Consider the following 19,616-nt stretch of genomic DNA (forward strand, 5'->3'; position numbering starts at 1 on the left):
TCAGCATATCCACTGCCTAAATGCATAATTTCAGACGCAGTAATGTTTTTGAACATGCGGCTTATGATTCCTTTAAAAATGCAAATGTTCCTGAGAGTTTTCTAAATTAATCCATGATTACACACAACAGCTTTTAAAAAAACAGATATCTCAACTGGCAAAGCAGTGCTCTGTTAGACACCACTAAAAAACTCCAGGTAAATCTATGGATGTCAAATTCAGCAAATCAATTGTTTTAGGTAAAAATAGTACTAGTTAGACACTCAGGCTAATGCCTATTAGGAGATTTAACACAGCAACAATTACTTAATTATTCATTCTGTTTATTGGATTGAAAGGGAATACAAACGATTGGTTAAGTGCTATGCACTGACATGGAAAAGGTGTATTAAAAAATAAAATCCCAGGAAAGCAAATCAAAGTTAATGTAGATTCAATTGAACAAAAATTTAAAGACATTTAATATACTACACATTTATAAAATAAAAGTTAACAAAGGGTGTTTTGTAAATAATTAGTAGAACAAGTGAAAATAAATATATCAGAGACCTGAAGTTTCTTATGCTTTAATGAAATAATAAAGCAAAGAAATTTAAACTACTAAATATAATCTGAGAGGCAGTTAAAAAAAAAAACCCCAATATTTAAGAACACAATCCTTTGAAACATTTAATCAGTCCATAGCAAATAGTTATTATATATCAAAAGCTCTAAGTTTTAACTAGTTCCACCACAATGCCATGTAAATCTTGACAATTTAGAAATCTTGAGATCAACACTTAAGTTCTTTTCTTGATCTCTACAGCTTGGTTTGTAAGTACATACATGCTTTTGTGGATCTATTCCCCTCGCCACACACACACATTTTCAAGGAGCCAATAACATTTTTTTCCATCTGTGCCTAAAAATGTTCCGATTCAGTTTTTAGCACATTGACCCTGATGATGAAAATGTTTTAAGTTAAAGATGGGGACACAATTTCAGTCTTATAAAAATATACCAGTATTAACCAAACCTTCAATTCAGAGAGGGCACTTCACATGTGCACGAGACTTTTAGTGAAACTGACAAGAACCCAGGACAGCTGTTTCCAGGACTTTTTATGAATTAAGTAATCTCTTTCACACAGACACACAACACACACACGCACACATTTTTATTCTCTTAGTTTCATTAAATCCAGGCTATCTGGATTAAGTAGATAAGGGATGGGTTTTTATAGTTTTTGTTTTTGCAACTATAGGGCAGCTACTATAACAATAGCTTAACAACACTGAAAATTTTCGATTAAGTTCACCCTGTTTTTAGAAAGTGTCTTAAGTATAAATGCAGATTCACCTCTTCTTTTAAAGTTAGCGGTTTAAATTAAATCCGATATGGTTTTTGAAATGGAAGTAGTATTTTGGAGAACAACCCCAAAAGAGAAGTTGCTAAAATCTAAATGAGAAATTAAAACGAAATAAAGATATTTATACACTTCAGAGATGGGACAAAAAGGATATTAAGAAAAATGTCTTCTTTCCTCCCCATTCAAAAGTAGCCATTCTTCTGCTGTGAAAGAAACTGACATGGATATTTCCCTTTCAAGAGATGTACGTTATATTTACCACTGTGAGCAGAGGTGATAGGGTCAGTTCTTGTGTGCAGGAACCAACATCCTAAAAAAGAAAATTTCAAGATGGGGAGGGGTGGGGGAAAAAAGGGTTTTCTATTAATGTCATGAAATGCCACTCCAGAGGGAGAACACTCCTAATAATAAAAATTACCATACTACTACTAGTGTGATTTCAAATTAAGAAAATACTGATAAAAATTGATTTTTTTCCTTTCAATTACCAAGTTATTTTAATTACTTAAGTTTATTTTTAAAGTTAGGTAATCCCTTTCTGTTCTCCCACCCACTGAAATGGGCCAATGTGTAGGGGCATTTGCAAAAAAAATTTCCTGTTTAAACTACTTACCTGGTTAAATATAACATTTACCTGGCCAATAAGAGCAAAAGAAATGTAGCTAGCTAGAATGAACACTAATAACATACAAAAACCCAAACTGAAACTTTGTCATCCCTCCCAGCTAATTCCCCAACTCTAATTCACCACCCACACACCAGTCTTAAGAATCCCCAAATCCAACACTGTACTACTAATAACCAGTTATTTGGAGGAAAAAGACATTTAATTTCATACGTGCTCTAGCCCTTAATCAATGAATAGTAACAACAAAAAAACATTTTTAAGCACATGGAAATGAGCCTACTAACCTGATTTTTGGAGCCAAAATTCTCCACTCTATTTTGATCTATGTGCAAAAAGTATTGGTACTTTTCAGTTTATACATTTGTTAGTATCTTGCAGCTGGCTTGGTAGTATTCTCACTCTGTATATTCTCACCTCAAGCCTATATAGAGACTACAGCACTGTCAGAAGTTTTCAGTTAAGAGCTATGAGTTAGACCATCCTGCTATCAGGTTCTTTGTACCATAAAATCCTAGGTATCTTCGTTTATTTTACCTTTCTAGCACAGTCGCTGCATGGCACATGCATGAAGTAGACGTTTACAGCAAATTGGCACAGTAAAGTACCAGTATATATAGGAAGCTGCCAGTTAAGACAGACTCGGAACACAAACTCACCTAGCTGCTATAGAAACCTTTGCATAGTTGTTACTCCGTTTTAATGGAGTTATGTTCTTGTAAAATGTGCCTCTCTTTTACTCCACTTTTTTAAAGTGTTTTTAACTGTACTTCAGAAGCACTCTGAAAACTCAGATCTAGGGGTGGCTGGGTGAAGTATAGTAGACTTGAGCGCCAAATTGCCCCTGAATGGGCACAAATCTCCGTGAATGTTACACATGTACCATAGCACACTGTAACCAAATTTGTAAACAGCTGTGGAGTTTCTATGCCCACATTTTGTTAGTGATGTTACCATAGAGATTGGGGTGTATTAATGGCTTCAGGGTATACATGAATCACTTAAAATATGAATGGATTTAACTGTACTGAGGTAAAGAGAAGTTGCCACTTAATTATATACAGTTACCAATGAAGATTTTATTCAAGCTTAAAGTAAAAAGTAATTTTAGTTACGAAAAATGAAGTACCAGATAAACTGTAACATAGTTATTTTAACTTAGAAGTATCAAAACAGGAATTCTTGATTCTCTAAGTGGTGGTCTCTGCAAAATGGAGCTTAAAGAAATCTTTTACATTACCAATTTGATAAAATAATCTGCTGACCACGATCTATCATTTTCTGGGAGAATCCGAGCTATTTTAAGGCCAATTGTGTTTTTCTTTCTTCTCCCCTTCCCTGACTTTACCCATTTCTCCCTGCTACCTTCCCCTACCCACCCATCCCCCGATGGAAGAACTCCTAACATCCAAGCCTTTCTCTTCTTTGTGGATCCTGAAGGAGTCTACTCATGGTAATAATATATTGTAGACTTGGCTGGGCCGAAAGGGAACAGTGTAAGACTTTTTCTTCACCAGAATCTTATTTTGGGGGTATTCCCACTCCTCTTCCCAACGTAACAGCTATGGTCACCATATTTATATCCTCTACTAAAGAGGGGAGGGAATTTCCAAGGAGACTAAGTATGTTGTATCAGCTGTTACGGGGTTTAAAAGCACAACGTGAACATCAGGCTTTTGGCTTATTTTAAACGTGAAATTCTCAAAATTAAAAGTGCTTTTCCATGAAGGAAACCCTTCCTTAAACTAAAAGGGGAGGGGAGAGGGAGACTATCCACAGCACCAGTTTAGAATGAGGTTCAGTATGGCAATATCTGAAAATCTGAGAAGAAATATTCTTTAAATTTACGTATCCCTATATGTCAAAATATTAAGGGCAATTAGAGAAATGACTCCTAGGTTTTAAACCCAGTTTAAGTATGTCTGTAACCTGCTGAATTCTTCTAACAAGCTCAGTTATACTATGAATTTCCAAAGTGGTTATATCTGCTGACTTCTACTCTCTTGCTAGATCACACCAAAATGATTCCCCAAGTTGAGAACAACTTGGAACAAGCTTTGTTGAAAACCTGGACTGACTACTGATCTCTCATGTTGGTATAAATTTAAAATTCTCGTTATGAATCTTGAATTTCTTGACGATCAGGTACTGATGTTCCTTCAGGAATAAAACAAAAGGGGGAAAATCTTCAAAGCGCTACTCTGAACTTCCTGTGTGATGTCCTTCCAAGCACTGTTTCTGACCATGTCTCATGTGGTATTCCAGAAGAGCATCAGTTTATACTGCATATCTAAGTCATAGAGGAAACTCTTTTTAAGCTGGTTTAGATTCCAAATGTATACAAATGAAGTCACTTTAATCCTATAAATACTTCTTAATTTATTTTTAAAAAATTGTGCTGTTAACCCTTTTACGGGGCAACAAGCCATGTGAAAAGTACAAAACTTTTTGTCAAATGTAATATTGAGAGTGCTTTTGACATAGTTCACTGGTTTATCATCTGGATCAGTATATACTGCGCAACGGGCAAGGCTAGAATCCATGAACCAAGCTGCAAAGATCTCAAGCTAAATAAGGCGGAAAGATTTGGAGAAACAAAAGAAGGAAATTCTTTCCTATCCAATGTATACTCTTCAGACTAATGCACTCTTTCTATCAAGCCTTCTAAACTGTTAAATAAAGTTTTCCAAACAAGCATTTAAACTTCATTACACAGAAGAGCAACAAGAATGGATCCTGCCCGACAAAAGGCAGGAGGGAAAAAATTATATATACTGAGTTCAATGGGTAAGCCTGAATGTAGCACAGTTCTTCACAACCGATGGGGGGATAATTCAACATGGTGTCCAACAACGTTCTAACGACGTGCTTCATCTCAACTGGTTACTATGAAGCAAGGTGTAAATGTTTGGCCCCAGTCGGGCTTCAGAAATGGTTCTTTTTTCATGACGAGCATGTCTGTCCAGCTATCAATCATGTTTGTTTGCACCAAATCCCAAGCCATTAAAATACGACTAATTTTAAGTTAAACAGAAGTCGTCTGCTCCAGATTCGCCATCAACTATCCATGCTACTGCATTCCTCTGAATGAAGACAAGATGAAATGTGTATTGGGGGAAAAGAGGAAGAAGAGGGGAGGGGGAGAAAAAAGTTACCAGTTAGAAAGTTTTAAAATCAGCATCATGCCATTACAAAATATCGTAACATTAGAAAACAATCACATCGAGGCAAATTCTTGATACTTTCATCATTATCGTTAGAACTGTGTCCACGTCACATCTTAGGCTATATATTACAGTCTAAACTCAGGATTATTTTGAAAATTGGAGAACCCAAGAGAACAATCATATTGGAATCTCATACTTTAAAAATGAACCTTGAAATACTTATGCAGAATAGAAAAATCTTCATGGTAGTTTACAATAGAAGAGAATAAAGAAGATCTGGCAGTCCAAGATAAACTGTGCATCATAACTATGTATTTAATTCTCCTTTCAGTGGCTCAGTTTGAAATTCTGCAATATCACCCTACACTTCTGTGTGTGTGTGGGAGGGGTAATGTGTCAACAGCTCTACCGATATAAATTCACACACTCTACAATGCACCCATTTAAAGTGGACAATTCAATAGGTGTTAGTATATTCACAGGATTGTACAACCATCATGACAATCAATTTGAGAATATTTTCATCACCATTAGCAGTCGTAAGCGAACCCTCACCCCCCCATCCTAAGCAACGACTAGTCTACTTTCTCTATGGATTAGCCTCTTCCGGACCATTTCATGTAAATGGAACCACCGTAGGTGCTCTTTTGTGTCTGGCTCCTTTCACTTAGCATATTGTTTTCAAAGTTCATCCATGCTGTAGCATGCATTAGTACTTGATCCTATTCTATTTAGTACTATTCTATTAGTACTTGATCCTATTCTATCTATAGTCCTCAAAAAAAAAAAATGCAGTTTGGAACTTTACTGTTATAATAAAAGGTCAGCAATTCTCTTTTTTGAAATTGAGTTAAGTGAAATATTTTTACTTCAATGACTTATAGTATCTTAGGATATCATGATTTTTGAATGTCATTTCCTTAGCTTCTCATCTATATTTTTCCAAAACGTCTATTCCAAACAGGTATTAATTAGAAAAACAAGTTTTCAAGTGTGGGAAAAAGAACCCAGAAGATGCCTGCATAAAAGGCATTACCCAAATTTCTAGTTATACAGAAGCTGTTTTCCTATTTTAGGTATAAATGAAATTTTAGGGCTATACCTATGTTGCAAAGCACAACTGAAAACTGCTGAATTAGAACCAGTGCTTACAACTGGGCCAAGTTTGGCTCACCCACAATAATGAGTATCCACAATAGCTAAGTTACCAAATAGCAGTGTAACTTTTGTTTCACAGTAGAAGCATAAACACACCCTTAAAGGTATGTCTAAAATAAATCCACTTACAAGGTAAATCTGTTACTATATACCTAATGTTTTCCTACTTCTTCAAATCAAATGTTTATTTGAAGAAATAACTTCCAAAATGACTAATAAAATTAGAAAAGCACATATAATCTCAGTTATAGATCTCTAAAACATCTAAGAGAGTGGGGCTTGAAACCTAAAAAAGGACAACAACGAACAATCGGAGATCAACAATATTTTTAGTTTTAGCTGATTTCAGAGGAATGTTAGAATGTCATGTAGTGATGTACAGATACAAAAAGGTCCTTGAAGGTTCTGAATAACTGAACAGTAATTCTCAAGCTTTTTGACCTGTGTGCTCTTCGTGTTTTTTACTCTCATCTTTGGCTGTACATCCTCACCGACCAGTGAGATCTGGTCAAGTCTTTTACAGTTTGAACCACAAAGACAAAAGCACAGAAAATACGCTTTTAAACCACACATGCTACCCTGACAACCCTCCTCTTCTAAGAATAACTTAACTGAACAAAAAAATCTGTTTCTGTTTCTAGGTAAATTACTTCTTTCTAAGCAAACTAAATATTTTTGCTCTCGTTATCTCCTCTCTCTAGTACCAGTATCTTGCTCAATTAAGCTATGTCCTTAACTGTTAAGCTTTTTGGCTTTGGGCTTTCTTCAAGTATCTGGAAGTAGTGGAAAAAACCTTTCAGACCTAGATTTGAAGACCTGGCAGCTCTCAACAAGTTAACTAGTCTTGCCATGCTTCAGTTTTTACATCCACAGAAATGAGGATAAAAACACTTCTACTTCTCTTACAGGGCTATGAAGATGTTACGCAAGACAGTGTATATAAAGGGCCTAGCAGGCTGCCTGGCACATAGGTACATGATAAATTTTAGTTCCCTTCTTTTTCTCTATTGGTATTAACAGATATTTATTTTTAAGGGTAAAACCATAATCAAGATCATTCTAAAGTTGTTCAAATTTCATATAGTTCAAATTTCATATACTAGCTAGTTTTCATGGGTATGAAAGTATAAAATACTTCTTGCTTGATGAAGCAAGATTTTCAATAAAATTTTGAAAGTGGCAATACTAACTGGATGTAAATGAGGTGGCACATTGCAGCTTATTCTCCCCAGTGTCACCGATAAAACAAACGAACAAAATACTGCTGTGTCTTAGATTAAACTTCTGCGGAGTGAGATATAGTGTACAATCTCTAAATGAGGGAAAAAAATTGATTGTATCCTACACTTTTAATAAAGTACCGCTTAAAAATGCTACAACTTTATGATAAGCAGGGCAACGTTTCATCTGGAGAAAACACAGGGATACTGTATGATAGTTACCTTCAATATTCTGGTGGTCTATAAAAGGCGCTGGTCCCCATATTCTAACGGTGCCGTCATCTGAGGCGCTGGCCATCATAGATGGGATCTGTGGGTTCCAGCTCACACAGTTTACGGTGCGTGTGTGCCCTGTCAGCTCCGCAATTGGCAGTTCACTACGTTTGTGCCAGATGTAAACCTTGTGATCTGAATAAACAGTAATTCAGAGAAAAGTCAAGGAGTTGTTACATATTAACAAAACCAACTGATTTTAAATTTACTGCTCATTACACACAGAACGTATAACTTATTAGAACTTGAAAGGACAACAAAAACAATGTGAATAATTTAACAAACTACCTTTTGAAAAAAGCCATTTTAATAAAATACACATTTTTTTCCCTGTTACTGATGACTGACTAGCTTGCAAGTCACCACAAAATCTATCTGTAATATCCTGTAATACATAATATATAATCACAGTCAAGATCTTTGAATATAAACAAATCTAGGATAGAGACAGATTCTATGGAAATGAGAGGTGATAGAAAAGCAATGTATCCAAATTCAAATATAGCAATTACGATAGCTAAATACTGAGTGCTTATAATGTACTAAGTATATTATTATTATTATTTTTTAATTATTATTATTTTTTGTGGTACGCGGGCCTCTTACTGTTGTGGCCTCTCCCGTTGCGGAGCGCAGGCTCTGGACGCACAGGCTCAGTGGCCATGGCTCACGGGCCCAGCTGCTCCACGGCATGTGGAATCTTCCTGGACCGGGGCACGAACCTGTGTCCCCTGCATCGGCAGGTGGACTCTCAACCACTGCGCCACCAGGGAAGCCCTTAAGTGTATTATTTAATCTTCACCATCATCATGAGGTGGGCACTATGCTTATATCTTTTATGGATGGCGACTGAAGAAGCAATCTGCTCATGGTTAACAGCCAGTAAATGGTGAAACTGGGGTTGAAATCCAGGAGGCCCTGCTCAAGAGTTTACTTGTGAGGCTAGACAGCATAATAATATGACTTCGTAGTAGTCTATTTGTAATCTCATGAAGTGACCATAAAAAACAAAAACCCTGACAACTTTGTGATAAAATAATCTTCAAAAACAAACAAAGCAAAACAAAACAACGGACTAGTACAGAGTAGAAGTTCACAGTACAGGCTGTAGAGTCAGACTACCCAGTCCACACGCTCCCTGTATCACGGACCAGCCGTGTAACTTTGGGCACATTACCCACTCTTTGCAACTCCTCTGTAAACGGGGATCTGTACTTACCTCATCATGTTATGAGGATAAAGTAAGTCTGTACATGAAAAAGTGTTTTGAACAGAGTCTAGCACGTAGTAAACACCATGTACTACCACAAAGAGTTAAAGAAATAGAAGTGATGGCTTTTCAGCAGAAGGCAGAATCCCAGGGTAAATCAGAAAAGTGTCCTATCTGAAGATCTGTCAATCAACTATGAGATCAATGTGGGAACTTTCAGTGGATGTGCTGCCAACTGAGGAAACTTCAGAGTGGTGAAAAGGTAATAAACTTGTGGTTAAAAAAAAAAACCATGCCCTGGTTTCAACTTACAAAGATAAAAAGTTGGAACTGTTTCTGAACATTTTTTTGAGTATGTGAAGCAAAAGCTAAAAGGCACTCACTGAAGTACTGAATTTATCTTTCCTAGAGGGTACTTATTCTTCAATCATTTCTGAAAATAATTTTCTTTCAATAAAATAAAATTAGCAAAAGGAAAAAAAAAAAAAAAGCCCAGACTAGCTATGTTTCCCCTTGGACAGAGCAAGTCCACAAAGAAAGATTACAGGCTTGAAAAGTGTGAATGCAACTGAAATCTGCCTACATTTGGATTTGCGAACACATACCCGAGGAGGATATTTGCTGAACAGTCAGCAAAAATTAAGATTTGATGTAGTCAAGGTCAGAATGACAGGCTTTATGATCAAGCTCTGCTTACTGTATCAGTTTAGGGAATCCAGTGCCTATGCAGAGGTAAAACATAAGTTTTTCTATATATTTCCAGCACAATGAAAAGGCTGGAGTAATGGCATAACTTTTAGGGGGAAAGGTTTCCTAATTGCTCTATTTTATACTGACATTCATATATTTGGGGATTTGGAAGGTTCTTGGAATATATTTCTGACAATAAATGACAAATGGATTACTGTGGTCATCTTGGGAGATAATATAGTTGCTATATCCACTTGGTGTTGAAAACACTTTTAGAACCATTCTAAACCACCTGAATCATGAGAATGCTAATCTCTTTCCATCATAGTTATGTTTCATTTTATCCCTAAGCAGAATATAATGTGTGGCTTAATTACATTATTCATCAGGCTTAATTCTAAAGTTAGTTTGGTCTTAAAAAAAAAAAAAAAAGATTGGGGCTTCCCTGGTGGCGCAGTGGTTGAGAGTCCGCCTGCCGATGCAGGGGACGTGGGATCGTGCCCCGGTCTGGGAAGATCCCACATGCCGCGGAGCGGCTGGGCCTGTGAGCCATGGCCGCTGAACCTGCGCGTCCGGAGCCTGTGCTCCGCAACGGGAGAGGCCCGCGTACCGCAAAAAAAAAAAAAGATTGGCATCACTAGGGATAATGGTAGCAACACATATTTTTAAAGCACTTCTAGGCTACATATTATTTTTAGAAAGAGCTATAGGGGATTGTGAGGCATAATTAAGAGGCAAAAAAACCCCCCAGGAGCAGGATTAAATAGAGCAAGGGGAAAGAGATCTTTGAGTAGGAAGAGCTAAAAAGCAGGTAAAAGGCTTATTAATATGTTTAGATCATATCAAATTAGAAGCCAATAGAGAACCTAGAAAAAAATAACATGATTAAACTAACAGATAAAAAAAGATTTTTTGATGGGAAAGAAGTGAACTCCCAATTGTTACCTAGTAAACCACTCTTCTCTTTTCTCAATCTTATCTGACTGATTTTTTTTGGGGGAAAAAAAAGAATAGATAAATTCACATGCTTCATGTTAAAATCTAAATCCCTAAATGTCTCTTTGTCTTAATCCTTAAATATCTTACACACAAAGGAAAAACTCATGTGTCATTTTGTGATCCTCTTAGCTACTGAGATCAGTTTTTTGTCAAGAAATGGGTAACAGAAACATCTTACACAGTAATTGAACATTACCAGGTGTTTACCAACATAATCCAGTTCCTTGGTCTACCTTGGAAAACGAGATTCAGTTTTTAAAAAAATGACTTAAATAATTTGCTGCTACAGTACTAGAACAGTACAGTGGGTACTCAAGAAAATGTGTTGAATGAAAATTTTCAATAATTTGCCATTATTTATGTTTCATCACCTTAAAACGTACACCAACTTTTAATACTGCCTCACTTACTTGTGCTTGCATATTTTAAACAATTTCTATTTTAAATCAGACTGACTAGTTTAGGCACATGCCTGCCTGAAATACCGATGTTATTAGACCAGAGAAGTTTATTCAAAAAGGTAGTAGACACAATTCTGTAATTTCAGCTTCTCTGAGACCATAAGAATCCTAAATTATTTTCTTTGGTCACTAAAGAAACACTGAAGATCTAACTATAGTCAATTTTGTCCAAGATCAGGTAAAACAATTAACCTTGATTTTTAAGATACTACCTACTAACATCTGAAAACCATCAGTCTCATGAAAAAATAGTGGGGCTTCCCTGGTGGCGCAGTGGTTGAGAGTCCGCCTGCCAATGTAGGGGACGCGGGTTCGTGCCCTGGTCAGGGAGGATCCCACATGCCGCGGAGCGGCAGGGCCCGTGAGCCATGGCCGCTGAGCCTGCGCGTCCGGAGCCTGTGCTCCTCAACGGGAGAGGCCACAACAGTGAGAGGCCCGCGTACCGCAAAAAAAAAAAAAAAAAAAGAATCCACCTGCCAATGCAGGGGACACGGGTTCGAGCCCTGGTCCGGTAAGATCCCACATGCCACGGAGCAACTAAGCCCATGCGCCACAACTACTGAGCCCACACGCCTAGAGCCCATGCTCCTCAACAAGAGAAGCCAACACAACGAGAAGCCCACACCCCGCAATGAAGAGGAGTCCCCACTAGCTGCAACTACAGAAAGCCCGTGCGCAGCAACAAAGACCCAACGCCAAAAAATAAATAAATAAAATAAATCTATTAAAAAAAAGTCAACATACAAGAGAATAAAGATTTAACTAAATCTTGATTTCCCACATGCACTAAACACACCTCCACATAAGCCAAAATAGGCACTATTAATTTGTGACAATAGGAGGACTCAAATCATTCCAAGAAAAGGAAATTAACAGTGCACTGGATAAACAGCTCATACAATTTTTGATTTAACATCTTGAATTTGTTTGGAAACATGACTATGTTCACAAGTTGAGAGAATTATAGAACTTTCAGTCCATCAATATATGTGAACCAACAGAGACACAATTTACCTTCACTGCCACTAGCGATGAAGTCTTCATTATGGCCTCCAAAACATGAATGAATTGTATAAAACCCTTGTGTAACACCTTGATACTTTCTTACTAAAACTCTGTCTTGCAAGTCCCATAAATGAACTCCCTGTAAGCAAAAGAGAATTCAGGTATTTATTCTAACTCAACTCAAAACAATTTTAAAAAGTTACCTGTGACTATCCCTTTGCCTGATGAACATTTTCATTTTCTATTTATGCGAAATGCCAACTGAAAAATTTCGAGTTGACTCTACAAACTTAAGGATCAAACACATTTGAAATTTAAGAATTCACAGAAATACTTGTTTATATATACTAAAAATCACAATAAACTTTAAGCTAAATTTTTCTGAGAATTATGCTAATAAACTCACCTGAGTTGCTACATTTAACAAAGCTAATCGGCCGTTCTTTGAAATAGTAAAAGACATAATGGGATGATCTTCTTGTACTCTGTAACCAAAAAATAATTTGTCAAAAGAAACATACTAAGAATCAACACATTCAAATTATCAAAATACAAAATGTTCTAGCTTAAGTATCACAAATTTTGTCTGTATTCGCTATTATATACTATATTTCAATCAATAAAAAGATTCTGAGTTAATAATTACTAAGCACCACCTGACTATCCACCCAAATTACCAATCAAACCAAAACCAAAACCATAATAAAAACTTTTTCTGAAGAAGTAAGTTCCACTACACTTTTATTTTAACATAAATCAGATAACTGTTGTTTAATGGATACAAAATATAGTTACATGTTCCTATCTGTAAGGTCCTCGAAGTTATATCCCCGAATTCGCTGGTGTGTATCTGATGCCAAAACAGTCTTCCCGTCACTCAAGCACCAAAGGCATTGCACTCTCACCCCTTCCCAGGAGTCAAGAAGATTACCGTCTAAATCCTGAGGAGAAAATTACTATTAACTCCATTATTTAACAGCACTCAGAAAGCAAACAAAAACAAAAGAATCTCTTAGCATATCTTTTTGTAATGTTTGTCTTTTCCTGAGACTGATCTCAACCTAATTGTTCCATAAGTGTTTTTAATCATCAGAATTTGAATATAGGTCAAATTTCATTACAATACCTAAGGGGGAGGGGGAGAATCTTAGTAAATCTATCTTCCCTTCAATAACCTACCATGCACAGATAAGTACAATAAATACAAAGAAAGAAAGAATCCTTAAGTTTTAAGGTCTCACAACTTTTGGAAAAGAATTCAAACATTCCTTTAAAATTCACTATACTGGGACTTGTCCTGTAATATTCACAAGTTATGATATGGAAAACAATTACTAAAACATTAATTATAACTTTATAGAACTTAGGAATCTGTTATGACATTTTTTAAAAAGTCACCAAGTCTGTAACGTGCTGAGCAAAGCTCTTAGGATCATTATCTTATTGAACATTCAGAGCTCTGAGAGGCATTCCCATTCCCATTTTACAGATTAGGGAACTACCAAAGTCCTGTATCATGAAGGTTTAAACAATGTATGGGATGGCAAAGTCAGCAGAAACATATATGCGTCTTGAACACAGGGAATTAAGAACTAATGGCTTACATGCTAAAATGTACAGCATGGTGACTATAGTTAATAATACTGTATTGCATATGTGAAAGTTGCTAAAAGTAAATCTTAAAAATCCTCATCATAACAAAAAAAAATTCTTGTAACTATGTATGGTGATGGATGTTAACTAGACTTATTGTGGTAATCATTTTGTAATACATACAAATACTGAATCATTATGTTGTACACTTGAAACTAATATAATGTTATATGTCAATTAGATCAATCAATCAATGCAGTAAAGTATTAGCCCATGGAGAGAAAGTCCAGAAATAAAATGCTAAATTAGTATATAACAATGGTATTGACCACTTGAAATAACTTTTTAAAAGAATTAGGGGCTTCCCTAGTGGCGCAGTGGTTGAGAATCTGCCTGCCTATGCAGGGGACACGGGTTCGAGCCCTGGTCTGGGAAGATCCTACATGCCGTGGAGCAACTAGGCCCGTGAGCCACAACTACTGAGCCTGTGCATCTGGAGCCTGTTCTCCGCGACAAGAGAGGCCGTGACAGCGAGAGGCCCGCGCACCGCGATGAAGTGGCCCCCACTCGCCGCAACTAGAGAAAGCCCTCGCACAGAAACGAAGACACAACACAGCCAAAAATAAAATAAATAAATAAATTAAAAAAAAAAAAGAACTGGAAAATCATGGGTATATCAATAAAGAGTGTTGGGACAACTGGAAAAAAAACAAACAAAAAAAGAAAGAAATGGCTTACAACCATGCTGGGAGAATATGACACTAGGTTCCACGAGTCTAGCAGCCAGCTTAGTGAAATTGATAATTTGTAGTGGCTACATAAAAGTCTTTATGATAAATGACCTACATTGAATGATTTGATGGGATTTATTATCTTATTTTAGTTTTAAAAATCTAGACGGGCCTACTAGAACCACGCTAGGTAGTGATATGAGATGTGGAATCTAGATACAGAGTGATGACACGGGATTTGTATCACAATCTACCTTGTCATAAGACTTTTTACCTATTAATTTTTATTATCCCAACACTCCAAGATTAACAGGGCAGGTAATGATTAGAAGATACCTCCAATCAAGACCGCAAAGTTTTCTGGTAACACTCATCATCACTTTTATTCCTCAAATATTTAAAGACAGTCTCCTCATGAAATTCAGCTTTTTTTTTTTGGATACAAAAAATTCCAAAGGGCTAAAAAAACCCAAAGAAATTAAATACTAAACCTTTTTGTCCCTATACATTAGGAACTTATTTATAAGAACAAAATGTTTAGTAGGACAATTTTTTTTAATGTTTTACTAAATTCAAAGCCTATATTTTGTATAAGCACTTGAAATGGTTTAAAAAAAAAATCCACAGAAAGTTCTATTGGACAGTGCTTTTCTAGAAAGATGGCAAAGTAGGTCTTCATATAGTATATTTTATAAAAGATATCAAGTCAAATGAATTCCTTATTTTTACAAAACTAAGTTTGCTTTTAAATAAGCAAACATTTGAAAGAGGGCACTAAATACTCACACACTGATAGAACTGCCCACGCTGACCTCCAGTCACAAAGCGTTTCCCATCTGGATTCCAAGCCACACTTGTTAAACTGTCTTCATGAGACTGGCTCATTTTTGTCCTTAGCTCTCCCGTCTACAAAGAAATAAAACTGTGGATGAGATCTTCAAGATACTCTTCTAAAGGAAATGTACAAAGAAAAAAAAAAGATAGTAACTGGGATATCTGGTTAGTTTAATACTTCTAATTAGAGAAATAAACTGTTTAAATTGCCCTCATAGAAAGAGACTATAGCACTCAGAAGAGAAATTAAGGACTTGAAGGAAAACTCAGGAGTCAAACAAAGCCTGGCGTATGTGATCCAAAGAAGAGATGAGATAAACTCCAATAGAACTCTTGTCTTAAATCAATTACATTCATAAATTAAAACATGTAATTTTTCCCAAGTAAGAAAATGAAATGCCCAGTACTACATACCTATTCCTTCTGAGTTTCCACTTCTCCTTAGTTCATAGTTCTTTATAAATTTTATTCTAAAATTACAGTTCATGCAATTAGCAACTCCTTAAGAACATGATTAATAGGCAGAAAAACTATGCCCTTAAACTAGGCCAAGACTGTAGGCAATCTAAATTATGTTAAACTTCATATTCAAGATGCTCAAAATGTAGTAGGAAAAATGGGGAGAGAAAAACAAAAATTATTTTTCTGATATATAACTTTATTTCAATTAAAAGTAACAGAAAAGAATGAAGAACTTTTGTACTGTTTAGCACAGTCATTTTAAAGCATTCCCAACTAATCAAGACTATTTAGTTGATTACAACCCTCAGATATCCTCCTGTTATTTTTTCTAAGTTATCCAACTTAGAAGGTAGACACATACCATTTAATTTAGTCTTGATTCCATTTTGTTCATGGATTAGAAACAGGATCTGAGAGATAATAGCTGCCCTTGGTATAATAAAAAGTACATGGGCATAATTTTCCTGTGAGAAATGGGTAATCAAAAGTAAAAAAAAAAAAAAAAAAGTGCATGATCAGGAAATGGGGCCAAGTAATAAAAGCAAAGAGGGCACAAAAACCAGAATGTCTTCCTTACACTGAAAAAGAAAAAAAAAATTCGGCAATCTTAAATCCTTCTCCCATATTGTTTATTGCTCTCAAGTCACTGTTTTTTTGGGTTGCTCGATATAAACAGGTAAAAAATAAAAGTTTAGAAACACGAATACACATGAAACAGCTAAATCCTCAGCATTTTCTATTCACAAATGTGTTAATACACTAAGTTCTGAAGGCAGAAATGGTCTTTTTCTCTGTTATGCTCAGGACCATGAGTGTATGAGGCCATTACAGGTATCCCCTGCTTTTCAATAGTTCACTTTCAGCCAAGTGGCTTTCACAAAGACCTACATTAGTACCTGTTTTTGCTAACCAAAAGACATCTGAAGAGGATTTTTGCTTTTACAAAAAAAGTCCGTGAAAAGGGAAAGTAGTGTTCAGTGTTTTGCAATGAATTGTCACAGAGGCAGCACACACCCTGAAGAGTGAGAGTGGCATCGCTAAGCTCCTTCCCAGGAACTGTGCTCAGCATCTCAGCATCAAGCTGCCATGGCTTTGAACTATGTGAGCATCTGTGCTTTATCTTGATTTCTTTTGTGCATCCATTAGTAAGATGTGTCCTAAGGTAACTGCTTCTTCACTTTACGCCAGGGGTCCCCAACCCCCGGGCTGCGCACAAGTACCGGTCCCTGGCCTGTTAGGAACTGGGTCACACAGCAGGAGGTGAGCGGCGGGCAAGCGAGGGAAGCTTCATCTGCCGCTCCCCATCGCTAGCGTTAGCGCCTGAACCATCCCCTTCCCCTACCCGCCACACCCCCCCCCCACCCTGTCCGTGGAAAAACTGTCTTCCACGAAATCGGTCCCTGGTGCCAAAAAGGTTGGGGACCGCTGCTTTACGCCATTTCAGCTTATGAAACATTCCACAGGAATACTCTACTTTTCAAGTAGCATGGGAAACCTGTAATTAGGAATCTACCTAAAAACACAAAGGAGCAATTTGAAAACTGACTTAAAAGAACCACTCTTTTAGAACAAGTCTATGTAACGTAATGCACAGTAAAACAGTTAAGCTAGAACATAGTTGAACTGTCCAGAAATTCAAAATTGACTCAAAGGAAGACTACACAGGCACTATAAATTGAGTCTCTATTATAGGATTATGACTATGTACCTCTCCTCCCTTTGAGGGGGGGAAAAACAACTTTAATGGAAAAAAAAATTGTCTTTTAGGTCAGATTCAGTTCAAGCCTGTTTCATTGAGAAGCCATCCAATCTATTCTGTGTTTTGCCACCCCCCGAGCCCAATCAGAAATACAACACTGATTCAACACCTGTTTGATAAAAATGGCATAAAGACATTTTGGGGACAACTGAGGATTTTTTAATTATGAAATGAATATTAGACATGAGAGAATTAAAGTTAATGTTCTTAGATAAGATAATGGCATTTGATTATGTAGGAGAATGTTATTTTTTAGGAGATACGTGCTTAAGTATTAAGGAGTAAAATATCATCTTAATTTACTTCCAGATGTTTTGGATATGGAGATATATATATATATATATATATATATATATATATATAAGCACGTACATTTGTATGCATGCATGTAGGTATGTACACACATATGTGACAAAATGTTAGTAACATCTGTTGAATCTAGGGTGGCCGGAATACAGGTCATCACTGTCATCACTGTACTCATCTTTCAACCTTTCTCAGTGTTTGGAAATTTTCTTAATAAAAAGCTGGGTTGAAACAGAAATCTTACTGTAGAATTAGATTTATGGCACATCATCTTCAGGTACATCTTAGTATTCATCTGTCCTCTATACCATCTTATTGTATGATTCATTTCTATGGAGCTCTAGCTTCACTCTCTTGGTAAAAATCAACTTACTTATAGGTCCTCAAACTCAAAACCACATCCTTTCAACTTACACTTCTACACTCAAACCCACAGCCTGAACTATTCACCTGCCTAGAGGTTAAAAAACCAAAGAACGGGACTTCCCTGGTGGTCCAGTGGTTAAGATTCAGTGCTTCCACTGCAGGGGACAGGGGTTCGATCCCTGGTCGGGGAACTAAGATCCCACATGCCGCGCAGCACGGCAAAAAAAAACAAAAAAAAGAAAAGAAACATTATTAAAAAAAAAAAAAAAACCCAAAACAACCACCCCCTCCCGCAAAATCACCTAACCAGTCACCTTATAGAAGTTTAAAAAATAATTATGTGCATATATATATATATATATTTTTTTGCGGTACATGGGCCTCTCACTGTTGTAGCCTCTCCCGTTGCGGAGCACAGGCTCCGTATGTGCAGGCTCAGCGGCCATGGCTCATGGGCCCAGCCGCTCCAGCATGTGGGATCTTCCCATACCGGGGCACGAACCCGTGTCCCTCACATCGGCAGGCGGACTCTCAACCACTGCGTCACCAGGGAAGCCCAAAAATAATTTTAAATGATAACTACAAGGTTTCCAAATAGAGTCTGTAGATAATGGAGTGAACTCAGTGCTGAGTTTTTCTAATGGGATGGGACCCTAGATAAAGTGTTCAAGTTTTCATTTAGAAACCGTAATAAAACCCTTAATAATAAGTACTGAAAACATAATTTAAATTTACTAAACGAGATTGGAACATTAAATATAGGCAAGGAGATGGTGCAATTGCCATCAGAATGGAAAATTTGGTATAATGTCGATATTTTCACACTTGAAAGGTAAGTTTCGTGTACCACTGTGCAACTGTAAAACAACTGTAAAGTCTTTTTTGAGGTACAAAGTACTACAGTAAATAGTACAAATTATACACTACGAAGTACAACATCCCTAAAAATACCTGCTGATCATTCTTTCAAAAATGCTACTATGCTCAACATAATATTTAAATTTAGTATAAATCTGGACACCTGGGTTCCATTTGACGAATTATCTTTTACAAGAGATACATTCATGGTAATTTAGGTTGAATGATGCTGGTCTACAGATCATGAATAAAGTTATAATGAATACATGCAGTATGACTATACTTTAAAGACTAAACCAAGGATGAAATCTGCTCACTTGTACATTCCAAAGCCAAAGCTCAGAGCAGTCATCAGGGCCACAAGCAACAAGATAGTTGTCATCTGGACTCCATGCAATATAAGAAACACCGTAAGCATGTCCTTCTAAAGTTTTAAGCAGTTTTAGCAGGTGTGTATCCTAGGAGGGAAAACAAGACAACTTAGTTAACTCCAATTCCTAAAGTCCCAAGAACTTAAATAGCTGCGAAGATGAACTTTGATAATATAATTT

At 36.6% G+C, this 19,616-nt stretch overlaps 1 protein-coding gene across 2 annotated transcripts in view; it reads right to left on the reverse strand.

Moving 5' to 3' along the window:
* Positions 1-341: 341 nt before the first annotated feature.
* The window catches only part of WDR26 (WD repeat domain 26), a 42,894-nt gene continuing 23,619 nt past the window's right edge, over positions 342-19,616 (reverse strand). For both annotated transcript variants that reach the window (XM_082659986.1, XM_082659985.1), the window contains exons 8-14: positions 19,383-19,523; positions 15,267-15,386; positions 12,952-13,097; positions 12,563-12,641; positions 12,166-12,295; positions 7,741-7,926; positions 342-5,056 (exon numbers count right to left, since the gene is read on the reverse strand). In XM_082659986.1, coding sequence (XP_082516112.1) covers positions 5,031-5,056; positions 7,741-7,926; positions 12,166-12,295; positions 12,563-12,641; positions 12,952-13,097; positions 15,267-15,386; positions 19,383-19,523 — 828 coding nt within the window. In that variant the 3' untranslated portion in view covers positions 342-5,030. The remainder of the gene's footprint in view (positions 5,057-7,740; positions 7,927-12,165; positions 12,296-12,562; positions 12,642-12,951; positions 13,098-15,266; positions 15,387-19,382; positions 19,524-19,616) is intronic.

Source organism: Grampus griseus (genome assembly GCF_964374135.1).
Source record: "Grampus griseus genome assembly, chromosome: 1".
In the NCBI taxonomy this organism is placed as follows: domain Eukaryota; kingdom Metazoa; phylum Chordata; class Mammalia; order Artiodactyla; family Delphinidae; genus Grampus; species Grampus griseus.